The 18,735-nt window shown below is 37.8% G+C and overlaps 1 protein-coding gene across 1 annotated transcript; it reads right to left on the bottom strand.

The window, feature by feature from the left end:
* Positions 1 to 502: 502 nt before the first annotated feature.
* Positions 503 to 10,306, bottom strand: LOC145620338 (protein SHOU4-like). Its single transcript, XM_081674996.1, has 4 exons — positions 9,437 to 10,306; positions 3,977 to 4,132; positions 1,837 to 2,048; positions 503 to 1,229 (listed from the first exon to the last, which is right to left on the bottom strand). The coding sequence occupies exons 1-4, from the start codon at positions 10,214 to 10,216 to the stop codon at positions 1,037 to 1,039; spliced, it is 1,341 nt and encodes a 446-aa protein (XP_081531122.1). The 5' UTR covers positions 10,217 to 10,306; the 3' UTR covers positions 503 to 1,036.
* Positions 10,307 to 18,735: the final 8,429 nt, after the last annotated feature.

The following is an 18,735-nucleotide window of genomic DNA, read 5'->3' as shown; positions in this document are numbered from 1 at the left end:
ATCCACACAGTGTTAGAGAGATCAATTTCTTACGGTTAAATCTCTCGATTCCCTCCATTTATCCCCCCCCCCCCCCTTCAATTCCCTTCTTTCTCATTTCACATCCAAATGAAATAAATTTCATCCTTCCAATTCCATTTTCCTTCCTTTCCTGCCATTTCTTCAATCCAAACAAAGCAGAAGTCCTTGATAATAATGATATGGAAAGATTCATAGGTGCATTTTTTATCTTATTAAGATACTTTGAAATAATAAGACAACTATCAAAAAGAAGAGACAAGTATCTCTCAATTCATTCTTATTAGCAGCATGCTCTGCAGCTGTCTCATCCAAGCTCATGCAATTGATGCAGTCATGCAGAGGTAATTCAGGTTAGCTGTAGAACAGCATGTATGAAAGTCTAAATATGCCTCTAGGTCTTTTACAGGAAAGCAATTGCCCACAACTCAGCGTGAAAAAACAGAGAACACACCATAAGGAAAGCAATTGTCGCAACTCAGCATGAAAAAACAGAGCACTGCTTACATAGATGCTTGAAGGATGGAAGAACATTTACTCATAATTATATATTCAATACACAAAGCACTAGTGTTAAGCATACTCTACCTTTCGTGAAATAAATGGAAAGGAAACAAAAATGCGGAAGAATAAAGAAGAAAATAGGGCTCTTCGGATTTGTTGTAGCTTATTTACACTTAACAAAGCTAAAGCTTTAAAATATACGTGGCTCATCGTGAAAAACCCGAGCTTCCTTTTCTCATAGTGTTGATTAAAACTTCTCCCTCTAATTGCTTAACCAATTAAACACGGAAAGGTTTGTAAGAGACTCAAGAAATTCTTACTTATTACACACCTGCATCCTCTGAGCCCCTTTGTGTCCCCCTGAGGCTGGTTTACATACACTTGAGAGCAGAAAATCTATGGACAGAGAGATGGAAAAGCATCATGCCCTTTTTGCAGTCTTCGCAGGGCAGATATGTACTTGTGGAATCCACTCAAAGAAGAAAAAACATGGGAGGAAACTAGATCTATGTACTTACACAGGAACCACTTCAGAATCTTGATTATCTTCACAATGCAGTACTAAGCCTTCGACATACATCGGAAGGAGGCATCGTAACCATTGACAACCTGTAGAGAGCGGTTCTGAGGGTGGTACAATCATGAGGATATTCTCATGGCGCCGAACAATGCCCATGACACTGACAGTACTGCCTTCTTTAACATACCTGAACAAGCGAAGAGAAGGAACTGTCAAAAATGACATTAGGTTTTAATTCTACTCAAACCAAAAACTTAAACACCTTCTACAGCTGCCGCCACAATGGACCAGTTCAGCCCAGTCCTGACCAGGGGTGAGGAAGCACAGGACACAGGTATGGCCTTGAAAGTTTCAAGTTCTGAAACAGGTCTGCTTTTCAGCTCAAAAGAGAGCAAATCATTACCTAATTCATCAAAAAGTTCGTTTTAAAAAACTCTAATTGACTGCAAAATGGCCAATACACACAGCACACAACCAGGCAGCCAGGCATTGGCCAATTCTACCTTGTCCAGAACAATCTCAGCCCTGGTCCCGCATAACTGAACCATCACAAGACTAATTTTCAGGACAGGCCCAGGGTCAGCTCAGAACTGTGGCCACTTCTCACCCATCAAAGCTACCAACCTAATTGTTTTGGAAAGATTAGAACTAATTATTTAAAGGTGCAATGACACTTTACTTTCCCTTATTTCTTTGGATGCTTTCCTTAACAAGCCATGCCAATAATAATGGAGGATTTCCTTTGGCACATAAGTAGTAAAAAGCTAGAGTGACACTAGGCAGAGGAGTAATACCCTTCTTTTAGGCGCATTATGCGATCATCACTAGAAATACTTCGATCAGCTAGCCATTGCAAGAAGTTTGGAGACAAAACTCGGTTTTCTTTCGTTATGTCGACAACAGTTACAGTTTCCACTAAAGGGGCTACCTTTGCTCCATATCCAGCTTTAACGAGGGCTCTTAATCCAGAGTGGAAATCTGACACATAAAAGTCTGCAACATATTTCTGCAAATATAATACAAATGTTTTAGATACAGCAGCTGCTAAGAAAAAATGCAATAAGATGGATATTTTTCACAAAAATAGATTTTTTTCACAAGTCCCTAGCAGATTGATCCAGGTAATCTGGTATTCCAGAGAAAGAAAAGTCAACACCAAAAAAGTTTGACACCAACACCAAGTCCGCTTATGAAAGGATTTGTAAGTGGGTGTTTGGTTCATTACAAGGTATAAGTTAGGTATAGGTTTAGAATCACACAAACCCACACCACTTGTTTTGTTCAAGTTTTTAGGGGCTCCATTCTCCATTATATATGTATTTCTGTATGCTATCAACACACTACTACACAAGTGCCTTAATCTCTAACACTCAATCGAAGTTACCAAACTAATTTCATGAAAATCAGCAACCAATTTCCCACCATTGCTGCAGGCTAGAAACTGCCAAAGCCAGAAAAAAATTAATGATTTTACTTACCTTTTTCATTGGACTATTAAAAAAAATTTGCTTTGATCATTCCGATGCTTTTGGTGATAAGTTATACTGAGTATGATTTGGAGCTATTTTGGTCGTGATTGAGATGTGGGCAGCAAATATTTAAGTTTGTTTTTGAAAATATGTGAGCAGCAGTATAGTGCCCCTGCCCCAATATAGAATGTGTGAGAGAGATAATGTTAATTTTTTTGGGGGCTAATGAGATTATCTTTAAGTTTATATGCAACCAAACACATGATTTTAGGGATGTTTTCTTGGTATGACTCAATCCAAACCAACGAGCTAGATACCTAATCCCACACCTCATACCAACATATGAATCAACAACCCCCACGGCCCCACCCCAACCCCCCCCCCCCCCCCCAAACAGCCAAAATCCCTTTTTTTTGGAAACTACACAACCAGAAATCTTGGTGAAGTAGAGTTCCAAATTCAATATAATTTTTTGGAAAAAAATACTTCTTTTTCATATTTGTGTAACATTTACTAAAAATGGCTGCTAAACATTATATGCAACAATTAGACCTGGTCATTGGGCGGGTCGGGTCGGGGTCGAATGCGGGTTGGGTCAAAGAGTCACATTTTATAGGGTCAATAGCGGGTCGGGCTAATGCGGGTCGCAAGTCAATAGCGGGCCAATGATGGACGGGCCAACAAAATATTAATAAAAATGAATACTGAATAAAGCCAATAGCCCAATATTAAGTATATATGAATACAAATTTATCTATGTAATTAATTTGACATTATCTATATTGTTTGTGTATTAAATTGGAAAAACATTTTGGCCCTATATTGACCCTACCCAATTAGGGCCTTGTCCGTAAAAGGCCCTGTTCATTAAAAGCCCTTTTAAGCTTAATTCTGACCCTATTGACCCTATTATCATTGGGCTACCCTACCCAATAACCACCACTGGCAACAATGTTTGTTTCCTTTACAAGTTTGCATTTCTATTCCTCTCCCCTCGTCACATGCATCTCTAACTTTCTATTTCCATTCAACACTCACAAACAATTTTATTCTACGAGTCTATGCAAACCTAAGCTTACTTTTTTAAATTCATCTTTGAGGTTCCTAGCTACGAAGGGTAACTCAACTTCATTGGTAGTGCTAGAACTTAAATTAACTAGAGGGAAAAAGATTATGACAGTATTGATAACTAATGGTAGTGGTAAAGATCCAGAGGAAGAACTTGGCTCCTAAAAGACGAGCAATAGAAGATAGTGTCAATCATTAAACTTTTGGAAGTAGAAAATCAAAATCTGATATTTTTCTTCTAGACTGGTTTTGGAGTAACCAAAACTAGAGAATTATATATATTCCTACTAAGTCACTTACATAGTTACATACAATCAAGTCCAACAAGATTGTTCAGTTCAATAACAGCAATATCTATGCTATATACGACTGCCTAAAAAGAACTGAGTTAACTGACCTCTGAATGCCTGCATCCCCATGAAAGGCAACGATGTTTGGTGTTTGCATCCTTCCCACCCCATCCTTTGTACTCATACAGCTCAGTTGATACATACACACACCTAGGTACGCTCTGGAATGACGATTCAAGAGGTATACTGCCACATGTAACAACCTGCATCCAGACATAAAAGGAACAAAAAATATATATATATTAATACTACAAATTATTTTAACAGTTATATATCCAGTAGGCATGTTCGGTGTTAGGTGAAATAATATGGTTTTTTCAAATTATATGTTTACGAAATATCAAGCAACATATGTTAAAGCATTAAACATAAAAACCACCACATTGATGTTGGATGATTTTACAGTAGCCTTTTGAAAAGTGACTACCACAAGCCTTATTATGTAGCATAGTATGATTGGATGTAATTTGCCATGTAGCCTTTGACTTTTCAAATCATATTTTAATTAAACTTTAATTTATATAATTTCTGACTTTTTTTTTTATTTTCGAAAATTATATTATATAATTTGTGATTTTATAATTTCTTTATTAATTTCAGAAAATCAATATAAAAAAAAATTAAAAAAAAAAATAAAAACTGTTCTTATTTGCTTTGAATTTCAACCGATGATTTGAACACGTCGGCTTCTTGGCGTTGATGCTCCACCACCACCAATAAGATGGTTGTTATGGTAAAGCCAATCGTGGCGAGCAGTCAAGCACGCTCCTTCTTAGCCTCACATTTACAAGCTTCGATTTCTTCATCGCAGCGTTGAGGGAGATGGGCAGATGGCAAGATGGGTTGTTATGGTGGTGGTGGAAGCGCCATTTAGGGCCGAATTTAGGGCGAGGTGGGGGTTTACCATTGACAAGGCGGAAGGAGTCTTCATCAGGGGCAAGTGTGGCGGCGAAGGAAGGTTGTTGAGGTTGCGAGTCCAATCGGCGATTTCAGACGAGTTTGTTGGAGCGAGAAAAAGGGGCGAAGGGCGACGTTGCTGGGGATGGTGGTGGTAGATGGTGGTAGAAAAAGAATTTCAGAAATTATAGAGTAAAAATAATTTCAGAATTACAAAAATGAATTTTAATTAAAATGTGTTTTGAAAAGTCAAAACTTACATAACAAAGTACATCCAATCAAATTATGCCACATAATAAGACTTATGGTGTCACTTTTCAAAAGGCTACTGTAAAATTTTCATAATTTCACAGTTGCAAAGCACAGATGACTGATGAGCACATAACTTCAATGTTCTTTGTTCTTTGAGTATAAAGTGAAGATTTAATGGGAAAGGAAGTGCCACTGCACTGATCACAATTACTATGGTAGCAAATTGCTTGTCACAAAAAATAATAGGCCAATCCACACAAAAATAAGATTATTTTTACTTTAATAACTACAGTAAATATAAGTTCAATTCGTTAAAAATAGTTTCAGAAAAAGTAGTCAGTTCAGTAATAATAAATACTATTTTGCTAAAAAAAATATATAGGTTTGATGATGTAAAAATAGGTTCTACTCAACAAATAAGTTCAATTCAGTAAAACTAAGTTTAGGTGAGCAAATATAAGGGGAGGAAAACAAGGTCTAAGTATATGTTTCATCTTGCAGTTGTATGCAATAAAATTTAGTTTCAAGGGAAGATAAATATGTATCATGGTAAAAATGATAACATAAAGAAAGAAAATGGCTCAACAAATATAAATTAAAATCACAATATTCAAATAGGCACATAAATTGCCAATAATATGAGCAACAATCACAATTTAGAAGTGGTAGCCTTGAACGAATATTATTCACTACATGAAGGTAAATATATTTCAACAATACACACACTAGATTAGACACCCACACAGTCACTCACAAAAAAAAAAAAAAAAAAAAAACAACCTACTTAGTTAGAACCTATGTTTTCTTCTGCCCATAAAATGATGTCCTATCGATGCAGTTCTCAATAGAATAAAAAGAGTTCTCTGCTCTACTCAAAATCATATAAACTGTACTTGTTTAATTATCACACTGACACTGATGGATGCAAAAGTGATTCAGTTACTGGATATTGGGCAAGCTAATTATTATAAATAGCATCAGTGCATCACATAGGAGATGTTGGACCCTTATCGTAGCTAAGCTGCTTAATTCAGTAATTATCACAGGCCATTATCAATAACCCTCCGTCACAAAGTAATCGCTTTACATTCTAATCATAATGATTACAATAATAAAGGTAAAAATAAAAACTTAACAGAGAAGGACATGAGACAGTAATACAACAATACCATAATGACAAAAGAGTTCAATAATTTTTAATTTTCATTGTTTTGTGGGGGTGATTTGAACAGCAGGACATTGTTCATCAATCAAACAAGCGACGGTCATATGTCAAACTTCATTACATAAGGTCAATGGCTTCTTCCTCCTTTTCATGACAAAGTCCGAGATCCTGTAAATCTAGAAAGCTTACTGCATACTAAAGTGGCCCTGTCAATAGCAGAAGCTGAAAACAAGTTTATTGAAAGGGTTGCCAGTAAATTGACATTGGCTTTCAAAAATATAATTCAAGTTTATTGTTCCCAGGGTCGCTCCCAATCCTTTCAAAACAATCTATATTGCAGATTTGCGAGAAACTTCCCAAAATGGACGAAGCACATTTAGGCGTAGAGTTTGAATGTCATTACGTCTGAGAGCAATTACAGCAGTCTAGTTGCCCCTGAATATGAGTCAACTACAGAGCAATTACCAGATTTTTCCTCAAGGCTTTGCCTGCCTCCCTGCCCTCATTTTTATCTTCCTTACACTTTCCAATTTGAGGCAGGCGTTGAGGCAGTGTTTTGATAATCAGCAAGCTCAGTAAGGTGGATTACACTACAAGTGACAATCAAAGCATACTCCCTCCCTCCCATAATCTTTACAACATTTTCTGTTTTGGTTTTTCTCAAATTTTTTGCTCCATTTCTCACTACTATTTCACAAATGGTGGGGACTCACACCACCTTTTAACAATTTTCTCGCAACTTTTCACTCTCCTTGGTTTGTGTTCAAACACCCCATGGAGCAAATACTATAGAACAAAGGGAGTAGTAGTTGTGAATGTCTTGCTGACTGCTTAACTTTGTTAGATATATCAACAAAAGCTAATTAAATATTAGTTCCTCCGAATCTATTTAGTTGACACGTTTAATCTAAGCACACATATTAAGGAGAGGAGAGAGAATGAGAGAGAATAATAAAGCAAGTGGGGTACACTTAAAAAACAAGGTATAAAACTTACCCAAAAAGGAAACATGACAGCTAAAAATAAACTTCCTAAAAAGAAATACGTGTCAACTAAAAAAACGGAGGTAAATATTTCTGCATTGGGAATTTTAAGAACTCTTTTTGGCTTGTGGAAACTGTTACCTGTAACAGTTTTAAGAGAAATGAGTAGCTTATTCTAGCGATCACTCTCCCTACTAGCATGCAAGTTAAAATAAGGTAAGGGAACTGTTTCACTTGTTCAAAATCCTTATTAGACATAATTGTATTAAAAAAAAAAAAAAAAAAAAAAAAGGTGAAATTGTCTAATTACCAAGGCAAAGCATGTTAGACACACCAGCAATCCCAAAACTATCAAACTAATAGACCTTCAGTCTTTCAGACAGCCCATTCCATAGGACCCAAGGCAAATCTCACTAGATCCTTGAATTAAGACATAAATGATGATATTAATGCTCATACTGCATTTGCAATTGCTTGTATAATCTTTAAAGAGATTAAGAGAGTATTTCACCTCTGACAATTAAGAACCTTAATTTTGTGACTTTGTCAACCTATTGGTTTAAAATACTTGGTTCCCTTTTTATGATATATACTTCATTCCCTTTTATGATATCTTCCGATTGAGCAGTGAGGACACATTCTCTGGAAAATTTGGCCGCTCTTCAGATAAATTTTGTCACTTTTTGGATCTGCAAAGGCATGGGCAGTTGAAAAGGAGGAAAATTTATCCATAAATTCAGAAATCAAGATTGATCCCATCTTCTTAAATACCCAATATGGGTGATCAATCATTCAATTTTCATGTTACTAGCTTGGGTAGCTACTATTGGCCTTTCCAAGAACTCCAAGTAAACCTAAGAGAAGTATCACTAGTGGAATCCAGCTTAGGCATCTGCACCTCAAACTGGTCACAGTAAGAATAACAATAGCCATCAGCAATAATGCCAGCTAAACCTCAACCTGCAGTAGCTTTTCATTGCCTTTTTTCACTACTTGGAATACTGCTCAGTCTCCAAAATTAATTACTTAAAACCAAAGGATCCTGATTAAAGTTGCTTCCCAATCCATGAGTTCGAATAAACATAACCCCTGGATACTACCACCTAGAGCTAATACGATAAGGTTTCCAGTAGTCATCATAACTAAATTACAATACCACGTTTACGCTGAACTCAAGGTGAATCCCTTTAATGATAGCTAAAAGAAGTTAAAAAATTTTGTTTCTCCTATCAGTCTCCGCCATCACTTGCAAGATTCAAGTTAAACTTACAAGTGACCTGCTCCCGTTTACTTAATGAGAGCTTCAGTAGGCACATAGATAGACTAAACCACCTTATAACCTTTCTTGCAAATGCAAACTCAAGATATAAATATTATTAGACCAGTTCAAGGAACCATGATGAAAAGCACACATTAAAGTATTAGCATTCAGCAACATCAAAGGCACAGCAGATCCCAAATAGCTTAAGAAGCATAACAACCCAATCATTACAGATAAGCCCAACTCTCACTACCCTTGTAAATTGCAAACTCTAGCCTTCAAATGCTTGACTAGCACCTAAGACTTGAGAAACGCAAAATAGCTCAACCCCACTTCTCTTTTCCATTGATCAATGAATAATAATCCACAACTTTTGCCAATGACTAGTTTTATCAGTGAAATGACAACAGAAAAGGAATGAATCATTACTCAACTACTCAACAGTATGCTTATCTATGAAGCAAGTATTTTGTCCACACCTTTTACTTACTACTCACTACTAGAGGAGTTTAAGCCCAAATTCCATCTGTGAAAATGACTAAATGGGATGAAGCAAATGCCAAATTATAGCAATCAACATTAACTAAGTCAAAACCAATGAGTAATGACATCACATAAAAAGGCTCTAAAATGACAACATAACCAAAAACAAAACAAAACAAAACAAAACATATCATTATCATCATCATCATGATCAATCACAAAATAAAAACTTACGCTTTGTTTGGATAGCAAAGAAGGAAGGAAAAGAAAGGGAGGGAAAATGGAGGAAGGGAAGGGAAAAGAAAGGGAGGGGGAGGTGAGCACCATTTTACCTCCAAATCTCTCCAATTTTGGAAAGATTATGATTATTATAGAGAGAGGGAGAATTCCCCCAATATTTTACCCAAACAAGTCTTATGCCAGAAAATTCAATTAATCAAAAATTTAACACAGAAAATGGACTTACCCCAGTAACCTTGACAAACTGGCCATCAACAGCACCTCTAAGTTCAGCATCAGGGAACTTTTTAACAAAACCCAAGATTGCCCTCTTTCCCCAAGCATAATTCCACCCTAACCCCAAGAAAATCGGAACCAAAATCGCGGCGAAAACCACCAAGATCACAGCTTTCTTAACGGCAACCATCAGAAACACCCCAATCAACAAACCCATCAAAACCACAATCCCAAATACCCACATTGCCCCTCTTGAAACCCTCATCCCATACTTCACCCCTTCAACCCCTAAACTAGTGACAGCTGTCCCATACACCATCTTCCCTTGTCCCCCACCCCCATTAGGACCCACTTGTGGCTGACCCGGGTCGAGCTGGCCCGACTTCCGAATCGGGCCGGACGTGATAAGCCCTGTCGGTGGGAGCGAAAGTGGGCCCGACACCTTCTTGGTGAAGGACCCCGAGTTGCTGAGGCGAGGAGGGAGTGGGCCGGAGTTGGGCCCGGATCGAGCTGACCCGGAGTTAGGCTGGGATGAGGCCCGAGAAGGTGGCGGGCGAGGAGAGGAGAGAGAAAGCGAGGAGGATGATGTTGCGGTTGTGGTGTTGGAGCGCGGAGTGGCGGAGGTAATGTCGAACATCTTGCCGAGTTCGCCAGATTTCTTGATGTCGCCGCCAGTGTACGGCACGGCCCGTGCGGCCATTGTGGGCGGGCGCTCCTTGGGCTGGGAGTCGGGCCGGCCCGACACGAAGAGCCCGTTTCTGAGCTGATGGGATTGGGTGCGGCTTCCCATTATGAAAAGGAAAAAGGAAGTGAAAGAAGAGAAGTGAGTGAGTGAGAGAAAGAGAGTGATGAAAGTGGGTGAGGAGAGGAAGGAGAGAAAGAGAAAAGAGAAAGAGAAAGTGAGTTTGAGTGAGTGAGGATTTTTGGGGGTATGTGATATGACGAAAATGGGGTTGAGACGGGAGAGTCGGTGACATAGACTTGTCACTTGAGCTTCCTTGTGTGGGTTTGTGTGTAGACCCGTATAATTTTTACTCGGACCCGCAAATCCGATTTTAAGTTGATCTGTCTAGTAGGTTTTGATTCTTTGGCCGTCAAAAAAAGGTTTTGATTCTTTTGAACATATTTTTTGACCTGTAACTCAACCGTTTAACATGCTCATTATTCGACCCAAACTGACCAGTTTTGTGGAGTATTTCTTTTACAAAAAAAGAGATAATTACATATATTGGAATAAAAATGTTGTTCTTTTGCCCACAATCCTACATTCATCTCTCTATCAGATCCAAACCAACCATCATCCATACCAACCCACCGATACAATAAACAACCACTCACTAACCCACATAGAAAGCCACCCACACCAATTGATCTACACAAACTACGTCACCGTCACACTGCCACCTAAAGGCCCAAAATGAAAGGAAACCAGCTTGAAGGCAAAGTAGACAGTCCGATTTTCTAAGAGAGTTGGCAATAAGAAACATAAACTGCAAAACAATTCTGGGAGTCGGTCATAACCTCTTTAATTTGTCTATAAATAGAAGCACGAATCCAAAGAAAAGGACATCAATAACTCAATCAACAACAAACATTTATTTATTTTAAGCTTTCTTCTTATCTTTCTTATTTTTCCTTTGGCTGCAATAGTGTAGTTTTCTTAGCATGTATTGAACATCGTCGGTTTTTTCCCAATTGTATGAACATGAAGGTAACTTCTCCTTCAACTTATGCAATTGTAGACCTGACTTTATCCATTAATTAATGGAATGCGTTTTGTATCTTTTGTCATATATTTAGGTACTCGTTTCTTTAAGCAGTTGAACTTGTTTTACTTTCTTTGGTAAATTTTTTTTTATTATTTTGTTTTGTTACCGTAGACACCTAAAAATGTCTCCCCAAAACCAAACCCGATGATGAACAACCTTTCACCGCCATTATTGGTCGGGTTGAGTATGTAATCTTTAGATTGCTTAAATCCATGTTACATTCAATACATTTAATAAACCAATCCAATTCATAGCCCATTTTCCCAAACCATAACTTGTTTTCTTCTTTTCGTGCCTTTAAACCCAAAATAATTTATTTCATGTCCATTAAAATCATTCATTTCGTGTCCTTTTTATAAAAATGTTTAGAATAGTTTATTTTGGTCCATAATCTGGGTCCAATGATTTAATATTTGGATGGGGATTGAAAAGAGATTTCCAACGATATATTATAAGCCCAAATCCATGAAGGAGTTATGTCTTCGTCATGTGCAATTACTAGATATATAATTGGATCAAATTTTGGATATAATTAAGTCTGGACATTTGGGTCGTCGTTTTGCCATAGCTAGAGGTACTTACGATCTTTGGACTAGTAAAATAGGCCAAAGCCCAATTAGACGGATCCTATAAGGTCACACAAAGGGGCTAGATCGAGCATTAGAGGACGAGGCCCATCATGGGCCTCATCACTCTAGGTGGCCGGCCATATGGGGATTAGAAGAGGTTTTGGGCTTCGTGCCCTAGTCTAATTATAATGAGATTATAAATAGACTAGGTGCCTAGGTTTGCAAGTATGAAGATACTGATCTTTTGATCAAACCCGAATTAGCAAACACGAAACCCAACCCCTCTCAAAGTCCTCTCTCTCACGGCTCTCTCCTCCTCCCCGGCGCACGGTGGTGTCTCGTGGTGGTGGTGGTTCGTGCGGTGGTCGGTTGTCCAAAAAGGTGGTGATCGCGGTTTTCCTCAATCAATCGACCAATCTAGTATTGGTGGACGGCTCGTTCGAATCTCGTGGACTAAGTAGAGGAGCAACAATTGGGGCTCTATTCTCTCCCTGATTTGCCAGTCGAATAGGTACATGGAATTCACGCTTCAAAGGTATGATTATGTGTCTTGTGTGTTATGCATGTGATTCTTGGGATTAGGTGCTTTATTGAATATGATTCATATTATTTCCGCTGCGTCGTAGTACCTATCAACTCCTACAGTGGTATCAGTTAGCCTCTTGTATGAACGCGCTAGATCATAATAATACGATTATTTGATGTCCACGTTAATTTTATTATCAATAAAGAGGGAGAAATTAATTTAATTATGGTTCAATTATTATATTTAATGTGATTAAACTTTTGGAATAGATTAAATGCGATTTAATTATGCTCAAATAGCCATGAAGAGGACAAAATATGATTTTTGTGCTTAATTTTGATTTCATTCAATTTGTTTTATGTTTCATAATTTTAATTTTATTGATTTATGCATAAAAACGTTTTATGTATGATCATAGATCTAATTTAAAAGTTAGAATTAAGTTGGGATTAATTTTATGATGAACCCTAATTTTAAAGTTGAATATGATTTAATTTTAATTTTATGGACTGATTTAATTTAATTAGGATAAATGGTATTTTAATTAAATTAAAAACAAAAAAAAAATTTATCCATGGCCGGCAACCGCGGCTGCCGACCAGGTGGAAAGTCTAGAGGGAGGGGAAGGGGAGGGCGGAGGTCCGGTGGCCTTAAATAGCAGCGTGCAAACGTTGCACAGCTGCTGCCACGGTTAGAGCAGGGTTGGGGCTGCTGCCTTGCGCGGCAGTGGCTGCTGCAAAGCCGCCGGCCACCGTGGCTAGCCAAGGCTAGCCAACCACGGTGGCCTGCAGCCCAGCAGAAGCAGCTGCCACACTGCTGCCTTGCGGCAGTGGCTGTTGTCGTGGCAGCCAGCCACCGTGGCTAGCTAACCACGGTGGCCGGCGTTTGTGGTTGCGGTAATTTCAAAAAAAAAAAAATTTCTATTTTGAAAAATTATTTCAAGATAATTATGAATTATTTTAGTTTTATTTTGGATAAGTTAAAATATTTTGAAAATATGATCTTTTATTTTTAAAAAGATAAAATTGGTTTAATTTGGATAAGATCTTTTATTTTAGGATAAAATCAAATATTCAAAAGTTGTTATATTTGATATTATCCATATTTATTATTTAAGTTGGTACATTGGTAATTATCCTAAATTAAAGTGGTTAATTTTGGATAAGAATGTTTAGGATATTCTGAGCATATTCCAAAAGGATATTAATTGATTTAAATAATGTGATTATCCCATAATTATATTAGAATGTAATTGATTTTAAAATTATTTGATTGGCTAATAATTAGGATAGAATCTCCTAATGTTATTAGGATAACCATGGAAGATTAAATATGATTTATCTTTCTAGAATAAAATATGATTTGATTCTATCTCATGACCAAATTAAATATACGACATTTTATGAACCGTCATGAATAATATATGATATTATCTAATTATGACTAAAATATAAGATATTTTAGGAAATGCGTTGACTTTATAATGAACATTCGATGTTGTAGTTTAGACAAGGATGTTGAGTGATTTATTATATGGCATGTGGCCCATAGATTCTTAAATACGATCTGCGCATTGTGATGTATTTTTGTAATCTAAATACGGTCTGCGTACCGTTAAGTATTTTTATAACTTTTATTTAATGTAAATGGAATAGTTATTTAAATAGTGTTAGTTAAAAGAAGCCCATGAAGTGAAGGCTCAAAGGAGCAAGGTAGATGAAAATCCATGAAGATTCAAGTGGGAGCATTTATCTATTTCTAATTTTCTTAGGACTAAGGGGTCATACTACGTCATGTTTATTTTATTGCATTAGTTGATTATGCATGTTAGATTTTATAAATGTTGCTTGATGATGCGCTATAGTTCACTAACTAATCACAACATAATAAATCTAGATCCCAGTAATATTGAGGCAGCTTTTCCAATTAAAAACCCGACGAAACCTTCGATCGTTTATGATGGGTCGGCCTCAGCACAGTATCATAATATATCTTGGGGAAGTGGGGGTAGGACCAATTCTACAATTTTAATTGGTTATACTTAACAAGGTTACCTAAAGCGTTTAGAACCTTGAAGCTAAGGGTAATATTTAAACATGTGATGGTTAATTATTCAACCAAGAGTTACAAGAGTTGTAATTAGTAAAGAGTTTACTCACCTTGAAAATGTAATGGTTGATGGTAGGGCCTCAGTCCGGTCAATTATTGCACAAATAAAGGATCTTGGAATCACCTAAAATTCAATTGGGATCATTTAATTATTGAATAAAGTGCTTTAAAGTTACCTTATTAATTCGCTTATGGTACTTTAATTAAATTAAACATAATTATTAAACTTTGCCTTATTTTGACATAGATGGGTAGCCGTAATAACAATGACAGCAACATTTACAATTTGCGACCATTCCTTGAGAAGGATAGGTTGACAGGGGAAAACTTTTCCAATTGGGAAAGAATGCTAAGGCTTGTTATGAAAACTGAAGGTAAGGAGGATGTCATTGATACCCCATTGCTAGGACCTCTGCCAGAAAATCCTACTGCGACAGAGATCAAGAAGCAGAAGGAAGCTCATGATAGAGCTATGCCTATCACTTGCTTAATGATTGCTACCATGGAACCTAGTCTTCAAAAGAGTTTTGAGGACCAGGATGCCTACTCAATCATGGAAGAACTCAAAGCTTTGTTTAAGAAACAAGCTAGAGTTGAAAGGTATGAGCTTCATCGTGAGTTTCTGGATTGTAGAATGGAGAAGGGTACCACAGTTCATGATCATATTTTCAAAATGATCGGCCTAATTCAAAGTATGGAGAAACTGGGGTACCCATATAGTGATGATTTGGCAACAGACATCATTCTCCACTCACTTCCAGAAAGTTTCAACCAGTTTATCATGAATTTTAATATGACTGCCAATGCAAAGACTATGAATCAATTGCATGCAATGCTGGTTAGTGCTGAGAAACAAATCCCTAAGGAACCTAAGAAGGATGTTCTTATGATCCAAAAGGGAAAGGGGTTCAAGAAGAAGGGGCAAAAGGCTAGTGCCAAGAGCAAGGGCAAGCAAGTTGCCAAGGCTCCTGAAAAGCCTTAGTCAAGATGTCGAGTAGCCCAAAATAATTTCTTTTCCGGTTCCTTCGTGAAAATATTGAGATGCTCACTAAGGGGAGATTTGAGACTAGTGGGGAGAACGCGGTAAGATTAAATGGGATAAACGTGGATTGTGATGTCTAGTTCCTACGCTTAGCATACTCTATGTGTCAATCAACCTTGGATATCTTGGAACGTGCATACCTTGATTGCTTGAGAAAGATGTTCATTCACTTGTTGTGTAGTCTTTTTGTAAGTCCAATTCGCATAGGTTTTGTTTTCCCTTTTCTTTTCTTTTTATGGTTTTACCCCTCGGATGTTGGGGGAGAGTTATGGGTAAACTCTTAGGATACTCTTACGAGAGCATTACTTGACCCCTAGGGTGATCTAGGGGTTTAAAATGGCTTGTTGTAGCTAAAAACAACCGTGATTCCTATGAAAATGAGTCTTAGTTTATATTCCCATCTTGAGTCTTTCTTTTTTTCTTTTTGAATAAATCTTTCAACCTTATTCTTTCTTGCTTTGTTTTGCTCGAGGATGACAAAAGTTTAGCTTGGGGGAATTTGATGAGTGTCATTTATGGCACTCATTTGGCTTCTTTTGGGATTAATTTCATGCTCTTTTATAGCTCTTTTCTTTAGTTTTCCTTAGTTTTGTTCTTTATTTCTTTAGTTTGTGCTTTCCATAGTTAGTTTTTATCTTTGTGCTCTTCTTAGTTTATTTGGTCTTTTTCCCTTTTATTTGCTTGTTTTTGTGTATTTTCAGGTTATGATCGTGTTTCGAGGATTCCCGAGTCATTCTCTCATATTTCTCATTATTTTGGATGCCTCTTGCTTGTCATTTGGAGCTCAAGTTTGAAGGAATGCAAGGAGTAAGTTCATGAGATCGGTGCATGCATGCGGTGGGGGAATCATCTTAGGCATGAACCCAACAAAGAATCCATTTCAAGACTGCCTACCTTAGTGTTCATCATCATCACCAAGACGAGCGCACGAGGATGAGCTAGGACAAAGAAGAAGGAGGCTTCCCCTGCTGCTAGGTGCGGCCGCGCACGAGGGTGGTGCGGCCGCCCACAAGGGTGGAGCGGCCCTGTTCCATACCCATTTTCCCGCGGCCGCGCCTTTTCCAGATGCAACCGCGCCATTATACTTGTGTAGGGGTGTGTTGAGTGTTTATAAATTTTGTTTGGCCTAGGGTAGGGATTAGTTTCAACGACCTAGCCACGACCCTCGTCAGTTCAAAAATATAGAAACATTAAGGAAAAAACCAAATATATAATAACTATAAATATGCCATTAAGATTCAAGGTTTGAAAGGCTTAAAATTTTTCATCAAAACAAAAAATCCCTCGAAAAAGGCATTTCTCGTTAGATGTTGGCCTAAATTACAGTTCTAAAAGGGTTAAAACATTTCGAGAACACCTTTTCCACTCAAAATTCACTATTTTGGGCAAAAATTTGGGTTCGGAGCCAAAAATTGCATAAAACGGGATTAAAAATAATAAAACCGAGCTATTAATTTAATTAGCAACACAAAACTAGAAAAATAAAGCCATAAAACACCTTGAAAATTATGATTATAAAAATAAATGAACCTGGCTCTAATATCGCTGTTGGGTTTTGATGAGTCTGACTCACCGCAGAAATGAAACCAAAGCCAAGAACAAACTCACAATTAATATACTCAAAAGACATAATTAATAAGGCTAAGGAAAGACAGGATTAGCCTTGAAGCGTGTTTTGCTCGACCACCGAGCTCTTACTTGAGAAAGTTTAAGTCCCGCAACTGGCGATAACCTCCGACGGTATCCACCCGCAACACGACCCCGGCTAGGACTACTGCTTAGAGGTTAGCCAAGTTCGACCAAATAAACTACCCGAGTAATTATGAGTTTAAAGGTTTTCATGCCTTTTCTAACTCTTACTCAAGTGAGTTTCCCCAAATCCCAAGAGAGATATTTATAGGTAAACTCGTGAGTGAGATCCTCTCTACCATCAATATGAGAAAGTAGGTAAAATCAATATTCCCCTTTTATTTTTAAATCAAAAATAAAAGAAAATAGCCAACAACTAATTAGTCAACAAGTGGCATTCTAAGAGGAGAGGTTAGGCAAGGACCACAAGGGAAGCGAGGACGATTGCTTGATCCCTAGGGTTCCTAACACTAGCTCCCTCAAGCCAAGTTTCCCTACGGGCTGCTACCATGTGGCAAGGCGAGCCTAGGCACCCAAGCAGCCTAGTTGGCGCTTGGTGTGCGTGGCTGGCCTGCTGCTTTTTGCAGCATGTATTGTTGGATGCAACCTGAAAGGTTTAGTCAAGATTAAGCTGTAATATTAATTATACATTAATATTGCTGATCGGAAGCAGCCTCCATCTAGGCATTTTGATCACTTGACCTCATTGAATAATTAGCTTTCTAATAATTCCGAACTCTCTATCGGAATAATACACTTGTTCGAAGGACACCATTCCTTTACCCCTGGTATGCCATTTAGTCCTTACAAGTAATTGGCATGATTAGTAATCAGGTCGATAACAATCGCGATTAGTGATCAGCTTGACGACAATCATCTCACTACACTTAAGCACCTAAACTTTGGCTCATTACAAGCACAGAGGTATTGGTTCACAAGCAAGCATTAAGTGCTAAAGTACCGGCTCATTATGTCTAAAAATGTGGCGAGGTACTGGCGAAGCAAAAAGGAAACCGAAGCATTCGCATAGAATGCATTCAACAAAATGAAGCATCAGAAATCAGAAAATTGTGGATCCCAAGGAATCGATGTCTTGTCACAGCGGTCTTCGACGATGTCCTGAAGTATAGAGGAGATTATCTACAGCGGCGAGGTACAACCACAAAACTAAGGATGGCAAAGCAAGGTCACCTTCGACGATGTTGCCTAGCTAGGATGTGGAAGATTGCCATGGCAAATGGATAGCAAGGCACTATTACCTTCAGAGGCATTCATGAGGCACTGTGGATGTCGTCACAACAAAATTCAACAACAAAATCGGTTACTCCCGAGACGTGTACTTTACGGTGGAAGATACACATTTCTAACTCTTTTATATGTTAAAGTAACACTAGTTGGCAGGTGTCGGTGTTGCATGAATGATTCAGGAGCCTAGAACATTCTGAATCATTCTGCGTCCCTATCGACTACTTTAACTTTTGTTTTCAAAACTTAAGTTTCTCTAAACTCAGTCAAAGTAGGGGCTTCTGTACACACCTGATTGTGTCCCCAAAAACCAAACCCAGTGATAAATAATTTTCACATCATTGATTATCAAACAAGGTGAAATGTGAAAGAGTCTCGTGAATCCCTATGTTTTCTAAATGATTTTAATAAAAATAGTTC

The sequence above is a fragment of the Chenopodium album genome, chromosome 27 (assembly GCF_948465745.1).
Source record: "Chenopodium album chromosome 27, dcCheAlbu1.1, whole genome shotgun sequence".
In the NCBI taxonomy this organism is placed as follows: domain Eukaryota; kingdom Viridiplantae; phylum Streptophyta; class Magnoliopsida; order Caryophyllales; family Amaranthaceae; genus Chenopodium; species Chenopodium album.
The sequence above is the reverse complement of the archived record's forward strand: the minus strand, read 5'-3'. Positions and strand labels throughout refer to the sequence as shown.